We start from the raw sequence: 22825 nt of genomic DNA, 5'->3' as shown, positions 1-22825 counted from the left end.
TTATTACTAAAATTTTTTTGCAAACTTAGTCACAACACAACTGTTCTAAGTTATTCAAATTGCTTGAAGTGACTTTGACAACCCAATAAATGTGTACTTAGCATTTCTACTACAGCAAACTGATGCACAACACCACCTGATAAACAATTTTTAAGACAAAATGTACTTGCTTTTCTCTGTTCATCATCTTTGCAGTTCTGGAGTTTTTCATCAAAGAGCTGAAAGAAAGAGATACTTGTGAGAATACTGAAAGTTTTATTTTTCCGCATAAAATCAGACAGAAACACTGACATTTCAAATAATAAGGATAAAGTCATACAACCCTGGTATTAGGATCCAAAGCAGTTTTGGCCTGGTATTTCTTTACAGCATTTGTGATATAGCAGATTTGTAACTAATTTCTCACATCATCCCATCCTGCACGAGATCTCACAGCTAAGCCTGACAATTCTACCATGATTTGAAGAAAAAGGTGAGGTTAAGGAACAGAACTGTGCTCATCAGAAAACCTCCAGCTGCCTTTCTTCTATTTCAGCAAAAACCTTTAACCAGAAGAGCTTTAACTCTCATCAACCCTTCCAGGCTCCTTGATTCAGGTACACGATCCAAATCATGTAAGCACATTTTTTGGGGAAGATATGACTTCCTAGCATTAATTTATGTTTATTATCTTAAAAGAGGGACAGGAGATGCAACAAAGCAAAGTGAAACAAGCCCTCACTGCAAAGCCTGCATGTGCATTTAACACAAGCTGGGCTGAAAGAGTTAACAGAGGCCTCTGAGGGCACTCTAAGGTGCACACACAACCATGAAACTGCTCAAGGAAGAGAAAAGACCACGGGTATTGCTGAAAGTTCATCACATCCACCCTTGCAGCTTGGAGAAGAGGATGTAATTTTTAGGAAGTGAGCTGCAGCTCTGCACTCCACTGCCTGCCTCAAACCTACTCATGTGTTCCCTTTCCCCTGAGGGCTGATTTCTAGCTCTAAAAATAGGCTGTGATCCTGGTCTCTGTCCATCCTCAAACTGACTCATCTTTCATTATTAATTAATTTCTATCCCCCTCCCCCCAGCTGGCCTGAAATAACAATTAGAAGGTGTAAAGATTTAAATACCTTCTGTCAGTGAAGTGATGGCTCCAGAGTGGCAGAAAAGCTCCTGACCAAGTCTTTGCAGGGCAGCTCTGAATTTTGTTTGCATCTCTTCTGCCTACCTTCATTTTTGTTGCTGTGCACATCCCCCTCTCCACCCTACCCTCCAACTGAATTTTTGCTGAATATCCCACATGCAATACTTGCACATTATATCAGGGGGAAAAATCCAACCCAGCAGAACTGAAGCAATTTAACAGCAATTTTAATCAGCTGAGTCATGGGAAAAAGTGTCCTAAGCAGCAGCAAAAAGTGTTTTTCTCACTAAGGTGAGTACTGAGAGATACGACCTCATTGCTCCTTGCAGTCCCATCTATTCTTAAAATACAAAGTTTAAAAGAGCTGTATTGTGCAACACTCCTACAGAATGCTTTCACCCAAGGACAAAGCAAAGATTATCCACCACCACCACTGCAACAAAGTCTGAAACTATCTGCAACTGTAGTTACACATCACTCGACAAAATCTTCTCAAGATAGACTCCAAAATGCTATGAGCAACACAATGATTTAATTATGTTTCAAAATGAAACTTCACACATTTAACCTTGCAATTTCCATAAAGGTTTTATAGAAAACAGAACCTTTCAGCCACTGTAAACCATTTTATTTAAATCTGCTTGAGATATTCTAATTTTTAACAATCCTAAGAAAAAGGCATTTTCATTTTGATGGCTATCTCTGTTGAGCTTCCTTTCAAGGTGGCCTTGAAACCCAGCCTGACAAACAGACCCCCAGCACAATAAATTCAGCATTTAGTTACCATACCTTCAGCTGGTCTATCAAGATCTGTAAGTAAGCATCAGCCTCAGTAAGTTTCTTGTCAAAATCATGAACGCTGGGAACAAATCCTGAATCCACACCCTAGAAATAAATAAACAAACAAAAATAAAATATTTAATTAGTGTCTCAGAGGAGAGAAAAAAGTACAACAGCAATATGGTTTTGCCTGCCATCTGACTGAGAAAATGCTGCCTTGCCTCTCATCCTGCCACGTGCAGACACAGGCACACAGCTGAACACATTTGGCTTCTATCTGCAGCTAAATCAGCAGCAGTAAATTACTCCACATTTTCACAGGGGGTATAATCATCACACACCAGAGTATTTCATTACTTATGATTGAACAAATCCTCTTAAATTACACTGATTAAAGTTTCTTTATAAAATATAAAGGAGAATTCACATTTTTCTGAGGACTGTCTTGTGATTCCATACCCTTACACTTCGGCTAGGGAAGCCCAAATCACACCCAGTGGGAAAACTGCACTTTTCACACTTCACACAGCATTGCTCAACTCACAGCTCCCTAGCTAAGAACTGCTAAATCTTTTCTTAAATACCTTTGATCTGAAAAGTTCAAAATCATTAGTCCTGGTCACCCTAGTTCCTGTACAGCTATAATATAGATAATATAATGATTTGCATCTTTGTCACTGTATCTGAATTCTAACACTTAGTTGCACACACAGCACCAAGGACAATGTATCAGTGTAATGAGAATTATTAGTTTTATATTTTCTTGCTTGGAAACTTGTTTCTCCTAATAATATACCACTCAGAACACACTTCTGTATATAACACAATCCCTATCTCTAAACTTACACACCACTGATTTAAACAAACAAATTCCCACTGGGATACATCTTTAATTAGAGGAAAGAGAATAGAGGATTCTTGATTACTTCTACCTGGATGCCCATATACTATGCAAACACATTAAAGGTTTATTTATATAGTATCTTTAATGCAAATAGAACTGAGAAACAAATACTGAAGTTGGAAAAAATTGTACACTGTAGGATAAACATACACAGGAGGAAAAATCCATGAAGGATAAAGAAGCAAACATCAGTTGTAAGAGAACATAATCCTGAGAGCATCACAGCAGAGACAACTTTGCTACCAGCCTCAATATTTTCACACTGATCTCAAACAGGACAATTTCAAACTCTACTGAAAACATCAATTGCTGTTTGAACTGCTGAGCACCTCAAGAGTCTGAGCATGGAAAGATCAACCAGTGGGGAAATACATTCCACATGGAGGAAGATGGGCAATCAGTATTTGTAAAATTCCACATTAGGGTAACATTTTCTTTGGCATTGTTGGCTCTGTCAGAGCAGATAATTTATCTTATTTTTGTATGATTTTGGGCCATCATATCAAGAGTTTTGTTGATGGCTCTTTAGAGGTGTGAGCATTTTTGTGCAGCAGCGGAATGACTTGCACAGTATCACACACACCCTAAAACAAAACCCAGCTACTGACTGTAGAAAACATTATTCTTTATTCATCTGCTACAAATATGCATGCAGATCTTGACAACAGCTCTACAGGAGTACATTTATCCATACAGCTGGGCTTGTAATCAAAAAAAGATGCTTCACCTGTATTAGACAGCCAACACCAGCCAATTTTAGAAATAATGTGAAACAAGGAGGAGGGAGGAGAAGATGAGGAAAAAACCCAAAACATTTTGACTGTGACAAAACATAAATTCAAAAAGCACCAAGTGTAACAAATGATTAAAACAACTAATAGGCAGAAGGGAGAGTGCTCTCAACCCAGCAACTTCTGACTCTCCCTCAAACTAGTTTAAATTATACTGAAACTACATCTGAAATGACATGAAATTAGCATTCAATTTCCTCGTTGAAAATGGAATTGTCTGTACAGCTACCAGCAAAACTCTTTAGTTCAGCAAAGGGTCCTGCAAGCTCAGTTAAAAATTCTGGAGGTCAGGTTTCATATACCAAACCACATACAGGAAATTTCTGCTGAAGATACTATACTATACACAGAAATATGGTTTACTGTGCATGTTATCTGTATGCTGCATCAAAATCCTGATTTTTGTTTCAGTCCTCACTCTATGACTATGAACATGTAACCATCTGATATTTTTAGTGGTGGCTTAAAGATAAAATGTCATTCTTAAATTTCAGGCTCTTAGAACTAAGGGAAAAGCTGATCAAAACATTCAGTGTTACAACTGAGCAGACACCCACACAAAACACAGAGTGAAAATTGTAACCTAAGAAGTTCTATTAGAAAATTAAAACTTCAAATTGTAAAGAGAAAGCCATAAAACCAGGTAAAGTGTCAAGCTGAACATAACAGAGATGAAACATGAGAATAATTTTGCAAAGCACAGGTACTAAAAGCTGCAGCATCTAACTAGTTTGCTCTTGGATAGTTAAGATGAAATTTTATAATCTTCTCAGGAAATTTATTAGTCAGTCTTATATGAGATTAGGTTAATAATTTAAGTTCTCACATAGTTTTAGAATTGAAAACCAAAAGATACTTTCAAAAGTTGAAAAGAGCAATACCATAGAAAAAACAGTCTGGATAAATAGCAAACAAAACCAATCAGTATTTCAAACCCAGCAGTAATTTAGAAAGAGGAGATACACAAAGAGCACATTTGCATAACAAATGCTTATTTCTTGATCTTCTGGTCTCTCAAAGCCAGTAAAGGTAAAATGGGGACCCTTTCTCTCCTTCCCTGCCCTGAAGGAACTGAGGCTTCAAAAGGAACAGGTGAGCAGAGTCACCAGAATGGCATTTAACAGCTTGGTGAACTTGGATTTAGGAATCTGCACATCTCAACGAGCAATCAAATTTTTATGAGGAACTTGTAAAATCCACTGCTCACCTATTCACAGGCTGACAAAACAGGTTGCCTGCAGATATTGCTGAACCTCCACCCTTGGAGGGCAGAGCTCCAAACTCAGCTGGGTTTCACCTTTGACAACCTGATCTAAAGTACAAGTTTGCCTTCAGTGAGAAGGTGCTTGATCAGGTGATTTCCAGAGGTCTCCTCCAGTTGAAGTCATCCTGTGACTCTAAAGAAAGTATCTTCAAATTATGGAAAAGAACAGGAATCCAGACTATTTCTGATCTTCAGAAAATACACTGCCTCTATCTTACTGTCAGTACCTATCTGAAGTAGTATAACTTGTTTTTCCATTGAGTAACTACATCAATTTGTAAATACACTTTATTAACCGCAAATAAAGACTCTGTGTTCATGTAATTTAAAAGAATTAACAGATTAAACAGCTGCAGAAGGGAGTGATTTAAAAATTTTAGCCTGACCAGAATCTTCCAAACCAAGAAGTTTGGTGTCAAAACAAGTAATTTGATGTCTGACTGCTCCCCACCAAGAGGGAACAAATATCCTGATACTCAAACCATACTGATAAAAAAGGGTACCATAGCATCCTTTCCCTCATCCATATTATGAGCCTTATTTTCACTACAGAACCGCCAGCACCAAGGGAATTTCGTGTTGTTTCTTTGTCCTCCAAATTAGAAGTCACACATATCTCTAATGCATTTGTATTCAAAACTTGTCCATGCTGAGAAGTAATTCAGCCTAATTTAAACCAGTTCTTTCAAACTCAGATGGGATGAAAAGATTGCATCTTCCTTAGAAGAAGCATACCAGAAAAATTCAACTATATTTCTCAAATAAAAGCATTACAATAATAGCTTTCCTGGGGGAGGAAGGCAGAAAGCTGTACAGAGTGGAATTTCTTATCTTTTTGAAGACACTTCTACATTCTTCATCTAATTAGGATTCCAAATCCAACAAAAAATTCCTGTGGAAGTTAGTTTGAAGGAATGAATAAAAATGTTTTCCTTTCATCCACAATATCTCATCAGAAACATATCTCCTGCCTACATGCTTCATTTCGATGAGCTGGACATTGCCTGTAAGGACCACTGATAAAAAACTGAAGAAAAACAAGAAATGAACTTGTAAGCCATTAAACAAGGGCACTTTTGAGGCAAAAATAGCTCTATTTTTTTCCTCTGCTAGATTTTTATGCAATATTTGAAGCTCAGAATGTGTTTGAAAACAAATGCATAGGTTGTGGAAAGCATATGACCCTTCCAAACAGAATATTGCAATTCTTAGAGGAAAAAAAAAAAGATTCTACTTTGCAAAACACAAAACGCTTAGCAAAGAGTGTGTATCTGTAGATATTATCAGTTCTTCAAGGAGAACAGAAAGTTCAGAAGACAGAAACATTTACACACTGATGTAAAATTCTCTCTTTAAAGTATAAGTTACAACTCTGAAACCTCACAAACACCATCTTAGAGTCCCATTCCTTTGCCTTTATATCTATAATCAGTGCAGATAATGCACATGTTCTAGGGTATTCAGGCACTATCTGATTACTTCATTAGCAAAATGTGAAAAGGGCAGCATGGCTGCCAACCCTATGCCCTCCCACTAGCACCTGTAAAACATCTACACTGGATATACTCTGAATCTAAAAGAGCCTGGTTTTAGTTTTATGCAAGAATTCTTGTCTCACAAAAGGAGCAGCACTGAAAAGCCAGTTAATAACAATGCAATATATTTAGAGTGTAATATACTTAACACACAAGGAAGTTTTACTCTACCTTGTGCTCTTGCTCGCAGCTTTAGAAAGGTCAGAAACAACCCTGGTTAATGTGGTACTAAGTGAACTGCTACTATCAACATCTCATAAACACTTTGCACCAGCATAAATGAAGGGGAAACAAATCAGCTCCCCTGCTGCTCACTTTAGCCTTCACTCTGCTCTTTATTTTGAGTCAGCATAAACATTTACCTTGTCACATAAACAACTCAATGTGGAAACTAATCAAGGTTAAAAATAAACGCAGAGAGAGCAGCAAGAAAAGCAATTTTAAGTTCCAAATTCCACCCTTCTTGCCACACTGCCTCTTCCCTTTTGCTTGGAGAAGTGAGAGAGGACTGCTTCCAGAGGCAGCACCAACTCCTACACTTTGGTGAAGCCATGGTGTCAGTCAGTGTTTAAACCATTGAATCTACTCTTCTCAACAGCCAGCACAGACCCACTTACTAGAATCAAGTTTTCTTATCATTTGCTACTTAGGAAGTAAACATCTTGTTTAAATTATGGAATTATCAACCTACAAAGCAATTAATTTTCACTTAATTCCTTTCACTTCAATGGTGGTTAGAAATTGCTCACCTTCATGATTTCAGTTCACATGTCTCTACAGAGGCCACTTAGAGGCTGAAGTAAATTAGTGTAGATCAAATAAGGAAGTTACTGTGTTACGAAAAGACATGAGCTATCCATCCTAACTCATGAGACAACTCCAGAGCCAAATTCCACTACCCAAAAGCACTTGTAGCAGCACTAGGGTGCTGCCAGGGTGTACCTGACAGACAGCAAGGAAAGCAGGACAATGAGAAGCATGTCCTGTCTGAATGGGACTGCTGCTTGACATCAGATGCTGCTGGGGAACTGAAGAAAACGTGAGATAACTTCTCTCCCCACACAAACATGAAACTTTAGCCACAACATGCCTTCACCCCAAGCACACCCTCCCCCTTAGGTCCTGTGGGTATGAGGCCAGTGCTGTGCTGCCAGTGCAAAGCCACAGGCCTGCTAATGCCACAACAGTAACAATTTGGGGGGACAAGGGGGAAAACTCTGCGGGGCTCAGAATGGCATTTCCAGTAGTATCACACCATCTGTTCAATGACTTTTACACAGCCAAAGCTAATACTAGAACTACTATGTGTATTTTTAGCAATAGCTTTAATACAAGTGCATACGAAAACACAGCACACTTCAGTTTCAAAATTCAAACAAATCAGGCTTCAAGTGTATCTGAAATGTTTCCTCCCCCTTGTTGTTCCCTTTGGATACAACATTACTAATTGTCAGCCCTCTGGACAGTTTGGGCCCCTTTATACATTCTATGTATTTATGACTCAGTTCCTTCCCTGTAGCTCATTTTAGGCTTGGGGGGGAGGGAGGCAGAAGAAGTGTGTTTCATTCTGGGTTTCAAAAACATTTCCATTATGAATAGTGAAGGACAGCACAGCAGAACATTTAGGCAAAAATAAAACCAGCAAGATTAATCAGACTAGAGAACACAAAGACACCACTTCACCTCTCCACCTCGCATTAACTCGTAATCCTTCCTGATTTGGTTCACTCAGCACACGAACCCCCTGGGCTTTGGTGCAGTTCCTCACAGCTCAGAGTTTTTGGTACAGTGAAGTCAACTTTAAGTCAGACTTTCAAACTTGATCACTCCTGTCCCAGCACAGGCAGACTGAAAAGCAGCATGGAAATACGAAAAAAATACTCTGAAAAGAAACAACATTTTGGGCAAAACCAGCTGCCTAAAGGTTTTAAGTGACTGTGAACCACATGTTTAGTTAGCGAAACTAAGAGCCTAAGAAAATGCCTTTACAGAAAATAATCTCTGCCGCGGCACTCAGACCCCGCCATCCGCTGAGCCAATAATCCCCCACAGAACCCGTTCGGCTGTTGTGTCCGAAGGAAAAGGAAAGCGAAACAACAACATCAAGGGCACCAAGGGCCGTTTGTTCAAAGGCTCCTGAAGCCAAGGCGTGTCAGTGCATGGGACAGCAGCATCCCTGGGGCACACGGACAGCACCATCCCTGCGGGCACACGGCACCGGGCGGCTCTCGCTGCCCCCGGAGCCACCCGGGCGCTCCGTGCCTGCTCCCGCTCCGTCCCCGCCGTGCCCAGGCAGGGCAGCGCCGCTCGGCCGCCAAGGGCAGGGGCTCGCAGCCCCGAGGGACCCCCGCAGCCCGACCCGCGGCCCCCCGGTACTCACACCGGCCATCCCGCGGTGATCCCAGCGCGGCGCAGCAGCGGGGCCGCCCGCCCGCCCGCCGGGCCCCGGCAGCGCCGCCTCCAGCGGGGCGGGAAGGGGCGGGAAGGGAAGGGCACGACCCCCGGCCGCGGCCCCGCCGAGCGCGTCACCAGCACGGCGGACGGAGATTGGAGCGGGGCGGGCCGGCCCCGGGAGCCGCGGCCGGGGGAGGGAGCGAGCAGGGAGAGCAGCGGGGCCTGGCCGGCCATGGAGGCGCGGGATGTTCCTGCCCGGGTTCGGCCCGGCGAGAATCCCCTCAAACTTCGGCCCCTGTTCGTGCCGCCCCCGCGTCCCGCCGGTGAGGGGGAGCAGAAGGAACAGCACACTCCTAAGCCGTGGAAGAAAGAGGTTTGGCAAGGAGTGTAGTCGTGTTTCATTCTGAAATCGGCTCTGCAGCTCCCGTGGCAAACCTTGGCAGTTCCCGAATAGGGTGTGAGTGAACACTACTCCACCGACTCCAAAATAAGGGCCAGAGGCTGAAAGGTTACATGACCCGTACACTGAAGAAGGTTCTTGAAAATGAGTGGTGACCACACAGCAGTGGCCCACAAAGTATTACATTCCATGGTGAACATATCTACAATAATGCAGGATGTGTTTCTTAGTACTCAATTCAGGTTTTTTAATTATTCCCTCAAACATTACTAGATAAATTACTAACTTGGGCTTTTTTTTTCCTCCTAAATACACCTTACTCGTTTGAAAATCTCCAGGAACGTGAACAGTTATGCAATGGAAAATAGTTCCATTATTAGCTGCTACCATGAAATCTATTTCCACCAATATAACTACACTCACAATTTCTAGAAAGCATAGAAGTGTACATTTTGATAAAACCAATGTATATTCTGCTGTTTCATTCCTTGACTCTGTATCTCCATGTCATAAAAAGTCTTCCAGGTGGAGAAAACAGCACAGACTCCTTTTACTTCATTTCAAACCTTAAACAGGACCACTCACATTAACCTATTGACTTTCTAAACTGAGGATGGGGAAAAAAGCATCCCTTGGGAGTGAGCTCAGCCCTTCTACATCCACATATTGCTCCCCAGGTAATCCCTGTCTCCTCACATCCACTGCAGAGTGGGGTTCTTCAGCCCGTGGTCAGCTGTAGTGTACTGATGGGAAGATTACTTCTAACATACCCATGGCGCAGTAGGAGGGGTAAAAAGCTGACTGTCAAATGGGAATTTTTATCCAGGGATCTGCTATTCTCTAAAAAAATTGTAGTGGTCTTTAATACGTGAAAGAAGGTTGAAACTGTTTACGTCTAACAGGTAAATTGACAGAGATAGTACAAGGGTCTAAAGTTCAATGGGTCAAATTCAGGCTTGTTCTAACTCTTTAGATTGGGCAAATGTCATCTAAATCAGTCTTCATAAGCTTCTCTTTAAGAGATATTAGAGATTTTACTCTAGCTTTCTTCACACTGAATCAAATGTTAGGAGACCTAATTCTCCTGCCATGCTGCAAATGCACAACCAAAGCTTTATTTAATACAAATAATGAACACCTGCTTTAAGATTTCTACACCATCAGCAGACACCTACATGGTACAAACCAAATCCCTTTCATGAGTTTGGCTTACTCCAGGACAAAAACAAATGTTCAGCAAGTCTTAGAGACATGTCCAGCTATAAAGTATCATAAGAAACTGATCTTACATCATAGAACAACAGAGTTTCCAGAGCTGGAAGTGACCCACAAAGATGACAGAGTCCAGCTCCTGGAACTAGGTAACTAAAGCTAAGAACCATCCTCAATCCAACCATCTGTTTTTAGAACCAGAGAACCACTGATACCCATCTTACACAGTGATATCCTGCTTCAAACCAGCTATTTATCATTTTTGTCATCCAGAAAGAGGTTCAATGCTGCTGTCTCATTTTAATTTCCAAGTTAGGTGGCATAAAGCACACAAGAGGCTTGATCCAAAAAAGACTCCTAGTTTTAAACAAAAAACAACAAAAACCCCCCACCAAAACCAAATTAAATGTACAACAATAAATCCAGAACCTTACAATAAATATACATTATAAATAAATATGAGTAAATGATAAGTATATATATTATAAATATGAACTGATAAAGGAAAGTGTCATTCTGACTTTTCATTATGGTAGGACAAGAAAAATATAACAGACTCAAACCTAAACAGATGTTTTACTACATCCAATTGTATAGGCTATAGAACAGCCAGATTTCATACAGAATGTGTAGGATATTAGCAGTTGTTACACTGTATTTCATTGATTGAAAAAAAAAGTAAAACAAGTGAAAACTGAAAGTGAAACTTGCCTGAAGTTGGAGGGTATGGCGAAGGATGGTGTCCTCTAAAGCGTGGATCCACTTCTCCCTCTCATCTGCATCTCGAGCTGAAAAAGAATTCAAAAGATATTGTTCACTTACATGCAGTCTTACATACTAAAAGGCACAGGCAAACAGATCTGATGTCCACACTAAATATGGAAATTAATCACACTGTGTTAATCACCAAGAACAAAATTCCACAGTTGACTTAATATCCTGTTCCTTCTTCTGTGTTACAGCTCTGTTCCTTGTCCAGCTTTAGGGAACACATGCAAACAGAGTTTGCACAGATATTCCTCAAGTCATTAAGTAATTTTTACATTTCCTTATTTACAAGAAAATTACCTTTAATAAATTACCTAGTACTTCTACTTCAGTGTGGACATAGTAACTTTCAGGTATGGATTCATAATAGGGGACAAACACCCCTAACAGGTCACTGGTGTGAATAATGAAGCACAAAGAATAATCTTAAACGTACAACAAACATTAAATTGAAAAAAAACCTACTCTAAAACTGCTTTCTTTCCCTCCTATCCCCAGCACAGACAAGCCACCTTTACTTCACTAGTCTGAAAGAGTTCCTTGCTGTGCTCTAGGAGTACTTAAAAAACAAAGGAGCAGTCAATGGACCTCAGGTAAAGAAAGAAGGGAAAACTCCAGAGGCATTAAATAGACTGTAAACAAACCGGCCTGTAAATCGATTGAGAACAGTTATTAACAATTGTTTCTAGGTCCTCACTCAAATGGAAGATATTAAAAGAAACAGGAAGCCTGCTAGAAGCAAGGAAAGCTTAAGTGAGCTAGCACCTATTATGAATCAGCGAACTGAGATTTCTATCTCACTTATTTTTAAGGAGTTCAGAGGAAATATCCTTAGGCTATAGTGAAATGTATTCTCCAGCTCAAAATACTTTGTTTCAATGTTCCCTTCCTCACCCTTTTGTTTCCATTGTTTTTGTTTTTTTGGAATTCTGCAGCTTAAACTTATTAGTACTTAAAAATGCCCCAAGTCTCCTAAATATGTAGATTTTTCTAAACTCCCCAAAGATAACCCTAGCAATTTAAAGATAAACATACTGCACTGTTAACTTCAGCATATATACACTAACTATGTCAAGTTAACAAAACCATCAGGAGAGAACTGACAATGTATGTGTTTGTGAGAAATAATTAAGAATGTATTTTTAATACATAAGCTTGCTCAGAGCCTAACTGATGAGATGGCCTCACAAAACAGTGGGACAAAACTTCCACTACACACAAGGTAAAAGACTGAAATCTATCTACTTTTTTCCAAAAAGTACACGTTTCCAATCTACTACAAGTCAATCCTTACTCACTGTTCTTTTAAAATTTAAAAACTAGATTATGATCAATTGCCACAGGTATTTCAGCCTCAATACCATTAACCTGAACAAATTAAAACCAGACATTAGGAAAAGTGGCTATCAAAGTGCTTTCAGAGGCACAGAGAAAGAGGAAGAAGTTCAAGTAATTAAATGTTACTCAGACCAGCAGATGACTTTCCTGCAGGAAATGCAGCAAGTGTTAAAAAGTTGGAAATGCCTCACTAGAAAGAACTTTTAACTTACAGGGCTCTTCTTACTGGTGATCCATATTTTAATTGAGAAGCTGAAGCAGGCACTGAGGACAAGTTTATAATTCAGTGAAAGCAGACAGGATGGAGGGACAGAGGCCCTGTGAACTCTGTCCAGTGACTGCATTATACTAAATACATTTTGCAACACGCAAATTAAAGATTTTCTTTTCACATTCTGTACACACATGCACACACAAACGCTGTTCTTTTTGCACAGCATTACACCTTAACACTAATTTCAATTACTGAACTAATCAACCAGAATCAATTTTAATGTTTCTTAGTTTCTTTAGTTCTGCTTACCAAAACCAGGCTCCTTGGCCCAGTCCTGCCAGACATATCAATCAGGTTTATTCTTCCTATACTATTGTTGTTTATAGTTTACTCTTCCCATATTATTCTTCCAGTCACCACTAAACATATATAGTTACCTGTGTCATTAATCTATCTATTTGAAATGTATCAGTGCTTTAAACTTTTAAAAGTGTGTTCAAAACAACAGTGAGCATTATTTCAATGTGTGTAAGGTTTCTGTCTTTCTGTGGTGTTTTTTTAAATCACTATCTCCCATTCCCAAAAAACATCTTACTGGGGAGCTGGGGTACAAGTCACTGAGGAGCTATTAATTAATTAATGGGATACAAATATCCTATGTTGAAGGGCTTTTCCCCACGACTATTTAAACTAAAAAGGAAACAATTAAGCTGCAGACCAGTAAATTAATCCTTGCATTGCAGCAGGATTCCTGTGATCTTCCATACTGCCAGCAAAAAGAGGTCATGGTATTAGTTAAATACTGATCTTAATATACAGTAGCCCATTAACAAAGGTTATCACATTCTGACTCGTATCTGAACCCCCACCAGAACAGAGAGGCCTTACAGCAGCAGGGAAGACCTGGAAACCAACCAACCCATACAGTTCCAAAATGAAACTGACTTTTCTGTGCTCATTAATAAACTAAATTTTTCAAACTTCTGCTTCTCCAATGACCCCTTTACAGCTCTCTCTACCAGGGCTCAGCAGAGGGGGAAATATCTGTATTTTTTCCTCATATGTTAGACATTGCACTCCTCTGGCATAGCATGATCAATCCTTAGGGAGCACACATGAATCTCATCAATCCTGCTACTTAGAGAAAGTCTCAGGCACGATAAATCCAGGAACACTGCCATGAGAAGACTGCTTACTGCATGGAAACACAGCATCAAAACCTTTTAAGCACTCTCTGTTCAGGACACTGGTTTAATTTCAGACCATCTATCATCAACAGCAGATCCTCCTGGCTCTTCTCCATACTCTCTTAAGAAACCCACGGAGAAAACCAGCAGGATGCAGTTTTTAGTAAAGCAAGATGCAAGAAAAGTTATATTAAATCTAATCAAAATGGCTGCTGTGAGATTAGGTGCAAGTAAAAGCTCCCTAATGGTAAAAGCAATTTAGAACTGAACAGCTGCCAAAAGATCACTGATGAAAAAAAAAATCAATGGGAACATTCAAAAAAGAGATTAGTCTACACACTCAAAAAGAATTTATGGGAAAAATCTACACACAATGGTCAGAGATCATTATCTACCTATCTGTAGGGAAAGCGAAATATCCAAGCTGTTTTTCATTTAAAGAAGGCAACTTTGGTAAAAAAAAAAAAATCTTCAATACCTTTGCACCTAAGAAGTTTGTGATGCACAGCACCAAACATCCACTCTGTATGTGCTTTCTTCAGCAGGTAGGGACAAGAATGCCCTGCTCATTAGTCCTTGCCTCAAGTACCCTGAAATCACTCCAACTTTTCCATTATTTGATCAGCCTCCACTTTAAAGTTAATCCCCTCCTCAATTCCTATGTGGAAGCTACCCCAGAATTTGTTTCTGACAAAACATTTGGGATAAGGCAATTCTTATCTAGTCCAAGGAATTACACTGGTGTGCTTATACAAAAATACAGGAGTATTATCTGGTCCCTCCTGGCACAAAACTTCTAAAAAGGGAAGAAGGGCATGAGAGATAAACAAGTTGGTTTTCCCCAGGCTGATTCTAGAATAACAATATTACAAAAAAACCAAACAAGAAACACTGAAGGACACCTGGACATGATACATACCTGACACTTAAAAACACAAAGGTGGTTCTTAGTCTGAGGGGTTAATGCAAGTGTTACCTGGTCAGCTGAAATTAAAATTGTGCTAGAGCATGTAACTACCCACAAAAATAGCCATGCTATGTCTGCAGTTGAGAGGGCACTAACAGTGCCTGTGTTTTTCTCTTTTTTTAAGTCCTAGAATTTTAATTCAGTTTTTACAGCAATTTGACAGTGAGCATTTGCACGTGAAAGAAGCTAAATCCACACCGAGCTGCATAATCACTGCTGTGTGCAAGAGACTGGAATCATTAATGGCTGAAACATTGCAATTTACTGTGATTATGTCAGTTAAGCTATTTTTACTTTTTCTTTTCTATTAGAATTAGTATTTATGAGCTAGATTACAGTTTGTTCCCATATGCCTAAGCCCTCACTCCTCTGTGTCTGTGGTGCATCCTTTGAAAGACACCTGTATAATTCACTGTGACATCTCAGGCATATCTAAGGCAACCACAGGGTACTCAACATGATCACAGTCCTATTTATGACTAGTTCAGAGAAACACACTTGAAAAGTATCTCATTTATTACAGTGAGTTTTAATATGATTTTTTAATGTGTATTTTTTGTGATCTGTCTGGTTAAGCTTATTCCTAAGATATTTTCACATCAATCTTACACTAAAAAAAAGAAAAAATCTGAACTCTTTCCTAGAAGAGGTCCAAAGAATGAAAAACAATTATTTGATCAAAGAGAAAATTAAAGAATGAAAAAAAGTACTAAACACAAGAATTACTGCTTCTGCTGAAGAATTTCTGTAATTCCAAAAACTTGTGGCCTAAAACTCCCTTTTGTTTTATGAAATTGCCCTTTATCTCTGAACTTCCCAAACTGCTAAATCAGATATGTCAGGGATTTTAAAAAGTTCTATGAGGATAAGAAGTCAAATGAAATGCAACTACATTAGATGCTCTCAGCCTCCATTAATTTTCCAAATAGAGAATAAATTTTATAATTTAGAGTTCCTACAATATTTACTTTGCTGTGGAGAGATTATATGTGTTTATATAACGTATACCAAATGTTAAAGTACAGCATAAAACAGATTACTTTTTCCAGCCTAAGCTTGATAGCATCTAAAGATTAGATATAAACAAGTTTAACAACTCTGCTCCACGATACAGCATTTACCACCAGCATTTCTAGGTCATGCACAGCAGTACTTGGAAGACAGAAAACACACAAAATGCATCACCTCAGAATCTGCACACTGGTGCTTATTTTTGTGTGTGTGTGTGCATCCACATGGCCATGAGGATGAAAGCAAAACCTGAAGAATTAGTTTAAAAATTACTTATTTTTTTAACTAATTCTATTACTAGAATTACTAGATTACTTATAAAAACACCGTGCTGTCACAAGAAGAAATGCATATTTTATTTTCATTCACTGTGACCTACTTACAGGCAGAACTCAGTAAGAAGAGTCCATTACACCCACAGAGTCAATAGAGTCAATTATGCAGCCTTTATTCTGACAGAACCTCCACTGATTTGTATGCAAAATTCCTGTATTTTCTCAGCCAAGTGCAGAACTAATGTAGTGCCTTTACACACAAATCACCAGATAATAGAGATGAAATCCTGGCTACACTGAGATCGATAGGATTTCTGCCATCAGTCTCAATGGAAAGAGATTTTATCAGTAGTGCTCAATAAGGTGGAAAAGTCATGCACCACAGGACTGTTCCATGGCCAAATAAATTGCTATTTAAAGTCACTGAAGGCCTTTCAAAACACAGAGAAACATGCAAGATGAAGCAGGGTTTCATGCAAGCCTGTATGAACAACACTGTACTTACACTGCTTACAAAAACCCTTTAACTCATGCAGCTCCCACATCTGGCAGTAGCTTGAACATTATTTCCTCTGTATCACAATTTTGGAGTTGTCCCAGTCATTATTCTCTGCCATTCTCCACCCACACACATAAATCAACCCTCCTTTTGCTGGTCAGGTGTCTGACCAGCCTGAGCTCCCTGTCCCTACAGGAAGCTCCTGTGCAGTCACAAGACACAAAGTCATGCCCAAACAAAAGGCATCAAAAGGTCTCCCGAGCACAATGTGTTTGCAAGATTCATCTGTGATCCTGAGAAACCAACTAAACTGTTCTTTTATTGTTACCTAAGCTCAAAAGCCTTTTTAGGAAGCTTTATAATCAGCCCAGAAACACAGCTTTGGGTGGAAATTTGTGTGACAAAGGAAACACGTGATCAAGCTGCTATTAGTTCTCCCTGGAAATCCATATATAATGTGTACATAATCCATATATAATTTTGTAGTTAAACATTTCTGAGTGTGGGACAAATCAGCAAGTATGTGGTTTTTCACTAGAAAATAATACTTAAATATGAATAATAGCAGCACTAAACAATACTTCATATGGTATATTCTGTGGAAATGGTTTTTAGGGTATGTTTGCATTTAAAATTAATCATAGATTCACAGAATGGTTTGGTTTGGAAGAGACCCTAAAGATCATCTCACTCCATGGGCAAGGACACCTTCCACTATCCCAGGTTCCTCACAGCCCAGTTCAACCTGACCTTGAACACTTCCAGAGATGAGGCAGCCACAGCTTCTCTGGGCAGCCTGTGCCTCAGCACCCTCATAGGAAAGGATTTTTTCCCTTGCAGATCCCACTCACAAAGCTCTGAAACTACTAGTTTAAGGTAGAAACCATATTTTGGCTTGAATTGAAAAAAAAAAAATCAAAATAGAAGAATATAACCACTTTCTTAGCCAATAAAATAGCTGTTAATTTAACAGGTCAAATTCAAGGTTATTGCTATTTGGAATTTCTTGCTAAAACAGAAGAAAGAGTGTTGAACTACTCAGTATCTTCCTCCTCCTTATAGTGAGATCTTTTCTGGCCATTTTTCCCCTTCCAAAATACTTGCTATGTATCACATACACAGTTGAGATAAGAGATTCATATTGATGCCAAAAGTAATAATTTCTTCCACAGGAAGAAAAAAGAAAACAAATCAACACACCACACAGATACTGTTTCATGGTATTATTTCTTTCCTACTCTCAAGCTTAACACATATTTTGAAATCTGCAGCTTCAACCTTAAAAACAGAAAACCAGGAGGTGTTTATAGATGACCATAACAATTGAGTACAGGAAATCCTATTAAAAATGGACATAACCATGGGGTGATTGGAAAACAATTACAACACAGGATGCTGCTGGTGCAAGAAGGACCTGCATGAAACAGGAAAAGCACAACCCTGCACCATTCCCTGCACTCTGGTCACATGTCCTAGCCACTCAAAATACCAGTGCAATACATCAATAGCAAAAAGGAGCAGAGGGAGGACAGAGAAAAATCACTGCAAAGCTAAACCCAGCTCTGGCTCCCAGAGGAATTTCTGCAGTCATGCCAGTCAGGGGAGGATGAGATGCAGCCCAGACCTGGTCAGGTAAAGGGAGGATGACAGGAATCTCAGCTTTACTCTGATCACAGCTGCTCATCCTCCTCTGCAACATGAAAGCACAGTTGAGCATAGAGGAATTCACTGTTCCAGCACCACCAGAAGCCCAAAAGACCCAGAAAAATGTTAACTGAGGACAAACAATATTGTCAACAGCAGTTACAGATATCACTGAAGAAACCAGCAAGAATTCACACCAAAATCTCTCTCTAGGCATTTTTCAATATTAAATTAAAAAAAAAAAACTCTTAAAGTTTTTGTTTTTAAAGGCTGCAATTTATGAATCGTTATTTAAATCAGGTAATGTGATAGAGTTAAGTGCCTCTTCCTACCACAACAGCAGTCAGCTTCCTGTCATCTACTTGGTGGACAATGTCAAAGATTTCTAGACTATAAATATTGACTATTTCTGCAAGTAATGTTGAAATACAGGTATAAAACCAATATAATTAATTTTGATATGTAATACAAGTACTTAAAATCTCACATTCTGATACTGCTCAGCACCAAGGCTTTGTGGACTCCAGAATATCCTCAATAATAATGCCTCCCACATTAACAAAAAATCCTTGCTTTTATGACATTATGTTAACCTCTTGCTGGGCATGTCTCCCTTGTTCCTCAGCTGGGATGGTGGGCAGACACAAATCAAGCTACAAAACTGGGAAAGGATGGGGATAAAAGGAGAAATCTACCTTTCCCAGCTGACAGCTTTCATGTAATAGGAGAACAAGTTGCACAGCAACATTCACGCTTCATTTCTCAGATACTTTTGTGGCAGAAATAGGAAAGGAAAGACAAAAGCTAAAGCAAAATCATCTCAGATCAATGCACTGGACTGCTTCCAATCCTTCCATCCTTTATTACACAAAACAGTGGAGACAAAACTGATTTGCCTTCCAAGGAACTGTACTGCAGGCTGTAAGAATAAAAGCTGGATTTTCAGGTAGGAGTTTAATTTTTTTTTAAAAATACGGATTCTTTTTTATGCATACAATATGCATTTAGTGACGTATTTCAGTCCAGATAGAAGCTATTATTGCTTCAGGTTAGACAGAAAATCAAACTTCAAGAAGAAATACAAAAATACCCTTGCCAGAGTCTCTTGAACATCATGTTCCCACTCTTGAATTTAAGTCACAAGCATCCCAGTGAGGAGAAAGAACAGCTAAGTAATATGAAGGACTGAAGAAGTGAATTTCCAAATGGAAAGAGCTTAAAGCTTAATGATGATATGAAGATGTTAAAAAAAAAAACAAACCCAACCCCCACAGTGTCTGAAAGTTATGGAACATTTAGAACAGGGACATGTACTGCAGCAAGGAAAAATATGTTACCAAGAAAAAGCTTCCTGACAGGAAGGTAAATGAAACTAAAAGTATTATCCCAAATGTCTCACAGCAACTTGAATGGATTTTTGCATCTAATCTGAAAAAACCCACGAGGGAATACTTTAAGATCTACCTAATTCAGAAGCCTTACAAGCAAGCCATGAAACTGGATACTCAGCATGACCAAACAAGGATCAGTCAGGAGGTAAAATACATTACTTTTACATCTATTTTGAAATTTCTGATGTCATTCTACCTCCCTTCCCCCTCCAATATGAACAAGCATCAATATACTTGTTCATAACAACAAAATACAGGGAAAGAATCTGCTGGGCACCTCTGGCAGAGCTGAAGTCAAGCTGACAGTAAAACCCAAACATGCTGTTTGTTTTACTGCCAATATTTATTCAATTAACTTCTGTCCTTTATACCCAGGTACTAAGGATATGGATCCCATTTGGGATGTACCCAGTCACCTTTCAAAACCTACAATATCTTTGTAATGAAAACTTTTTAACTTTTACTGGTGCTCAATACAGGGATGGCCACTAGGAAGCACAGCTGAGAACAGAAAAGAGGGAGATTGTCACAGACAGAAACAAAATATGAAATTTTCTTCTGAGAATGACTCAGAAGTTGCCAAAATCCAGTGACAGGCAAATCTTAGTGGGAGATGCTGGAGCTTTGGCACTTGAGAAATTCAGTTACACACATATGGAATCAACTTCCACGTGAGAAGTTGGTCAGGCAGTTTTAAATTACTTACTTGCCCTTCATCTCATTACTTCCATCTCTAGAGTGTTAGTCAGATGTGCAATTTCGAGCAAGTGACATTAAGAAATAATTAATTAACCCAGAATGAAGTTTTTATTTCATTTTTCACTAATTCAAATTCTATCACTGTCAGCAAAATTTCACTGAGGCACCAATCAGTACTTAAAGTCTGAGTGAATGGGGAGCCTGCAAGAGAAGCTGTTCCACTGCAGATGGGACCCCAGCTTAGCCAGGAGATCTCTGAAAGCTTGGATTTTTAAAGTTCTGGATTTTCCCCAGCAAGGAGGCTCCAGCTCATTTGAATCCCTGTCTGTTCTTGAGAAAGCAGGAAGGCAGCAAGAATGAAGGGACTGCAAGTTGCCATTCCTGCAGTCTTCTCTTGTCCAAGACTTCTTTTATACAGGGTAAATGAATTTATAGTTATGACTATCTTGCAGAACAAAAGCTCTCTCTTAATCAGGTATTAAAGGTTAGAGAGAAATTGTTGAGAATGTTGTATGTTTTCTTGGATTATTCCCAGAATCTGCCCTACATACCCTATGTAGTCTCAGCACACATTTTGTAATATTTACATTATTAACCCCCTCACCACTTATGACTGAAAGTGACCCACATTTTGCATAAGTTAAAACCTGTGTAATACTGAATTAATTTAATATAGTGTACAAAAATTTGACATAAATATGACAGAGGTTGCATGAGGTGAGAATGCATTTACAGTGCCTATAACTACATATATCGTTCTACAGAACATTTTTGACACTGAAATATCAGAGGACTCATATCTTACCTGTCTTTATACATGTTTGCATTAAATCCATGTATATTAATACTGTGCTTGTATCATTACAATTTCCTGGGAATCAGGGACGTTATCTTCATAATATGCTAATAGAAAAAGCATGATACAGAAAATAGTGTACAATATCTTAGCTGTACACTAAAGGAGGATACATAAATCCTGGCTTAATATGAAATGCAGAGAAAGGGAAATTATAAAGCACGAGATGTGACAACATTGCTGTTCAAAAATGACTAATATTACTCAGAGCAGAACATTCCTTATGTCAAATACTATCAGTTTTCTTAAGGCATCTGGCTACCCAAAGGAGAATACAGCATATAAAACAAGATGTATTAAAAAAGGTCTATCTTAGCAACTAAAGATCAGAGATTTCTAGATTTACCTGTATCAAGTTCTCAAATATTCAGCAGTATTTAGCTTTATAGTACTGAGAGACTACCCTAGTACAGCATTCCATTACTGCATTAGCAATTAGCTTGCATTTTAACAATTATCCTTGGGAACAGGAGATTTAAGCATTACTGTGAGCTCAGCACACTGAAGGTATATTTATAAGGCTTAATGCAGTGAAAAGCCAGAAGACAGCAGCAGCATTTAGGAAAAACTACAGCACGAGGAACACAGAAGCCAGTGACAATATGGTGTACAATAAATATTTATCATTAGAAATAGTCTCACAAAAGAACAGCACTGATGATAATTCCCAGCTGCAAATCACTGATTTAAGAATATGTACAGTACAATGTAAGTTACAGAATTATTTCAGTTTACATAAATTAAAATGACTGCATAAGTGCAAGTGTGCCTCTTGGGTATTTACATTTTCCAGCTCTATACAAAACAATTATTTAGTCACTGCATTTCAGAGGAAACGCAAAAAGACTAACAAACGTTAACTGCAAAATATTTTCATCATACTTCCCTGGGATTTTAACATTCAGAAAAAGGAAGCTCTCTACTCAATATCAGCACAGTATTTTGCCCTACTGCTGCAGACAGAATCATTTAAGGAGTACATAGCAATGATATAGAGCCTTACCCTTTCTACCGGTGAGCCATAGCATGCAATGACGGAACATAGCAGTGGCAGATGGCATTGGTGCTAGGAAATGTGAATAAAAGGGTAATAGCAGAGAAATGGTGACTGGCAGACAAGACACAGAAATGTAGATGAAATGAATGCAAGCTGGTAAATCTCGAAGCAAAGCTCCACCGTTAAGCCCAACGTTGCCTCTAGTCTCCTCATAATTGAGCATTAAGTTCTATTTGGATAAAACTGCAACCTTCAGCCCAGTCTTGATTCTCTTCATAAAGAAATGCATCACTGTATCTTGAGAACGAAGAGCAGAAACGTTTTGCAAGCGAAACCCATCATCAGAAGCACATTACTTTCTCCCCTTGAGTGATTTATTCTTTTCATTATTCATCTCCAAATCCTGCCAGAGCTACAGTCTCTTTCTAGCACATATGTATTCACTGCAGATGTAAATCCCTGCCTAACCTGCAGCACCCCTGGATCCAGAATGTTCTCAGTGTGCTCATTCATGCTGTTCTCTTGCCAAACATTTAAAATCATCCATCAAATACAAGTGGAATCTATTAT

At 39.0% G+C, this 22825-nt stretch overlaps 1 protein-coding gene across 6 annotated transcripts in view; it reads right to left on the bottom strand.

Moving 5' to 3' along the window:
• OSBPL9 (oxysterol binding protein like 9) overlaps window positions 1-22825 on the bottom strand; it is a 56897-nt gene that overhangs the window by 21340 nt on the left and 12732 nt on the right. For 3 of the 6 annotated variants that reach the window (XR_009114803.1, XM_058030163.1, XM_058030164.1), the window contains exons 4-6: window positions 11121-11197; window positions 1919-2014; window positions 171-218 (exon numbers count right to left, since the gene is read on the bottom strand). Coding sequence is in view for 3 of the 6 variants with exons in the window: in XM_058030163.1 (XP_057886146.1) it covers window positions 171-218; window positions 1919-2014; window positions 11121-11197 (221 nt within the window). In the remaining 3 variants the exon portion in view is untranslated. Of the gene's footprint in view, window positions 1-170; window positions 219-1918; window positions 2015-8783; window positions 8851-11120; window positions 11198-21207; window positions 21227-22505; window positions 22525-22825 lie in introns of those variants that run through there. The other 3 variants (XM_058030167.1, XM_058030165.1, XM_058030166.1) reach the window with 3 other exon arrangements.

Source organism: Melospiza georgiana, chromosome 9, assembly GCF_028018845.1.
Source record: "Melospiza georgiana isolate bMelGeo1 chromosome 9, bMelGeo1.pri, whole genome shotgun sequence".
Classification (NCBI taxonomy): Eukaryota; Metazoa; Chordata; class Aves; order Passeriformes; family Passerellidae; genus Melospiza; species Melospiza georgiana.
Note: the sequence above shows the minus strand (reverse complement) of the source record. Positions and strands in the feature narration are given on the sequence as shown.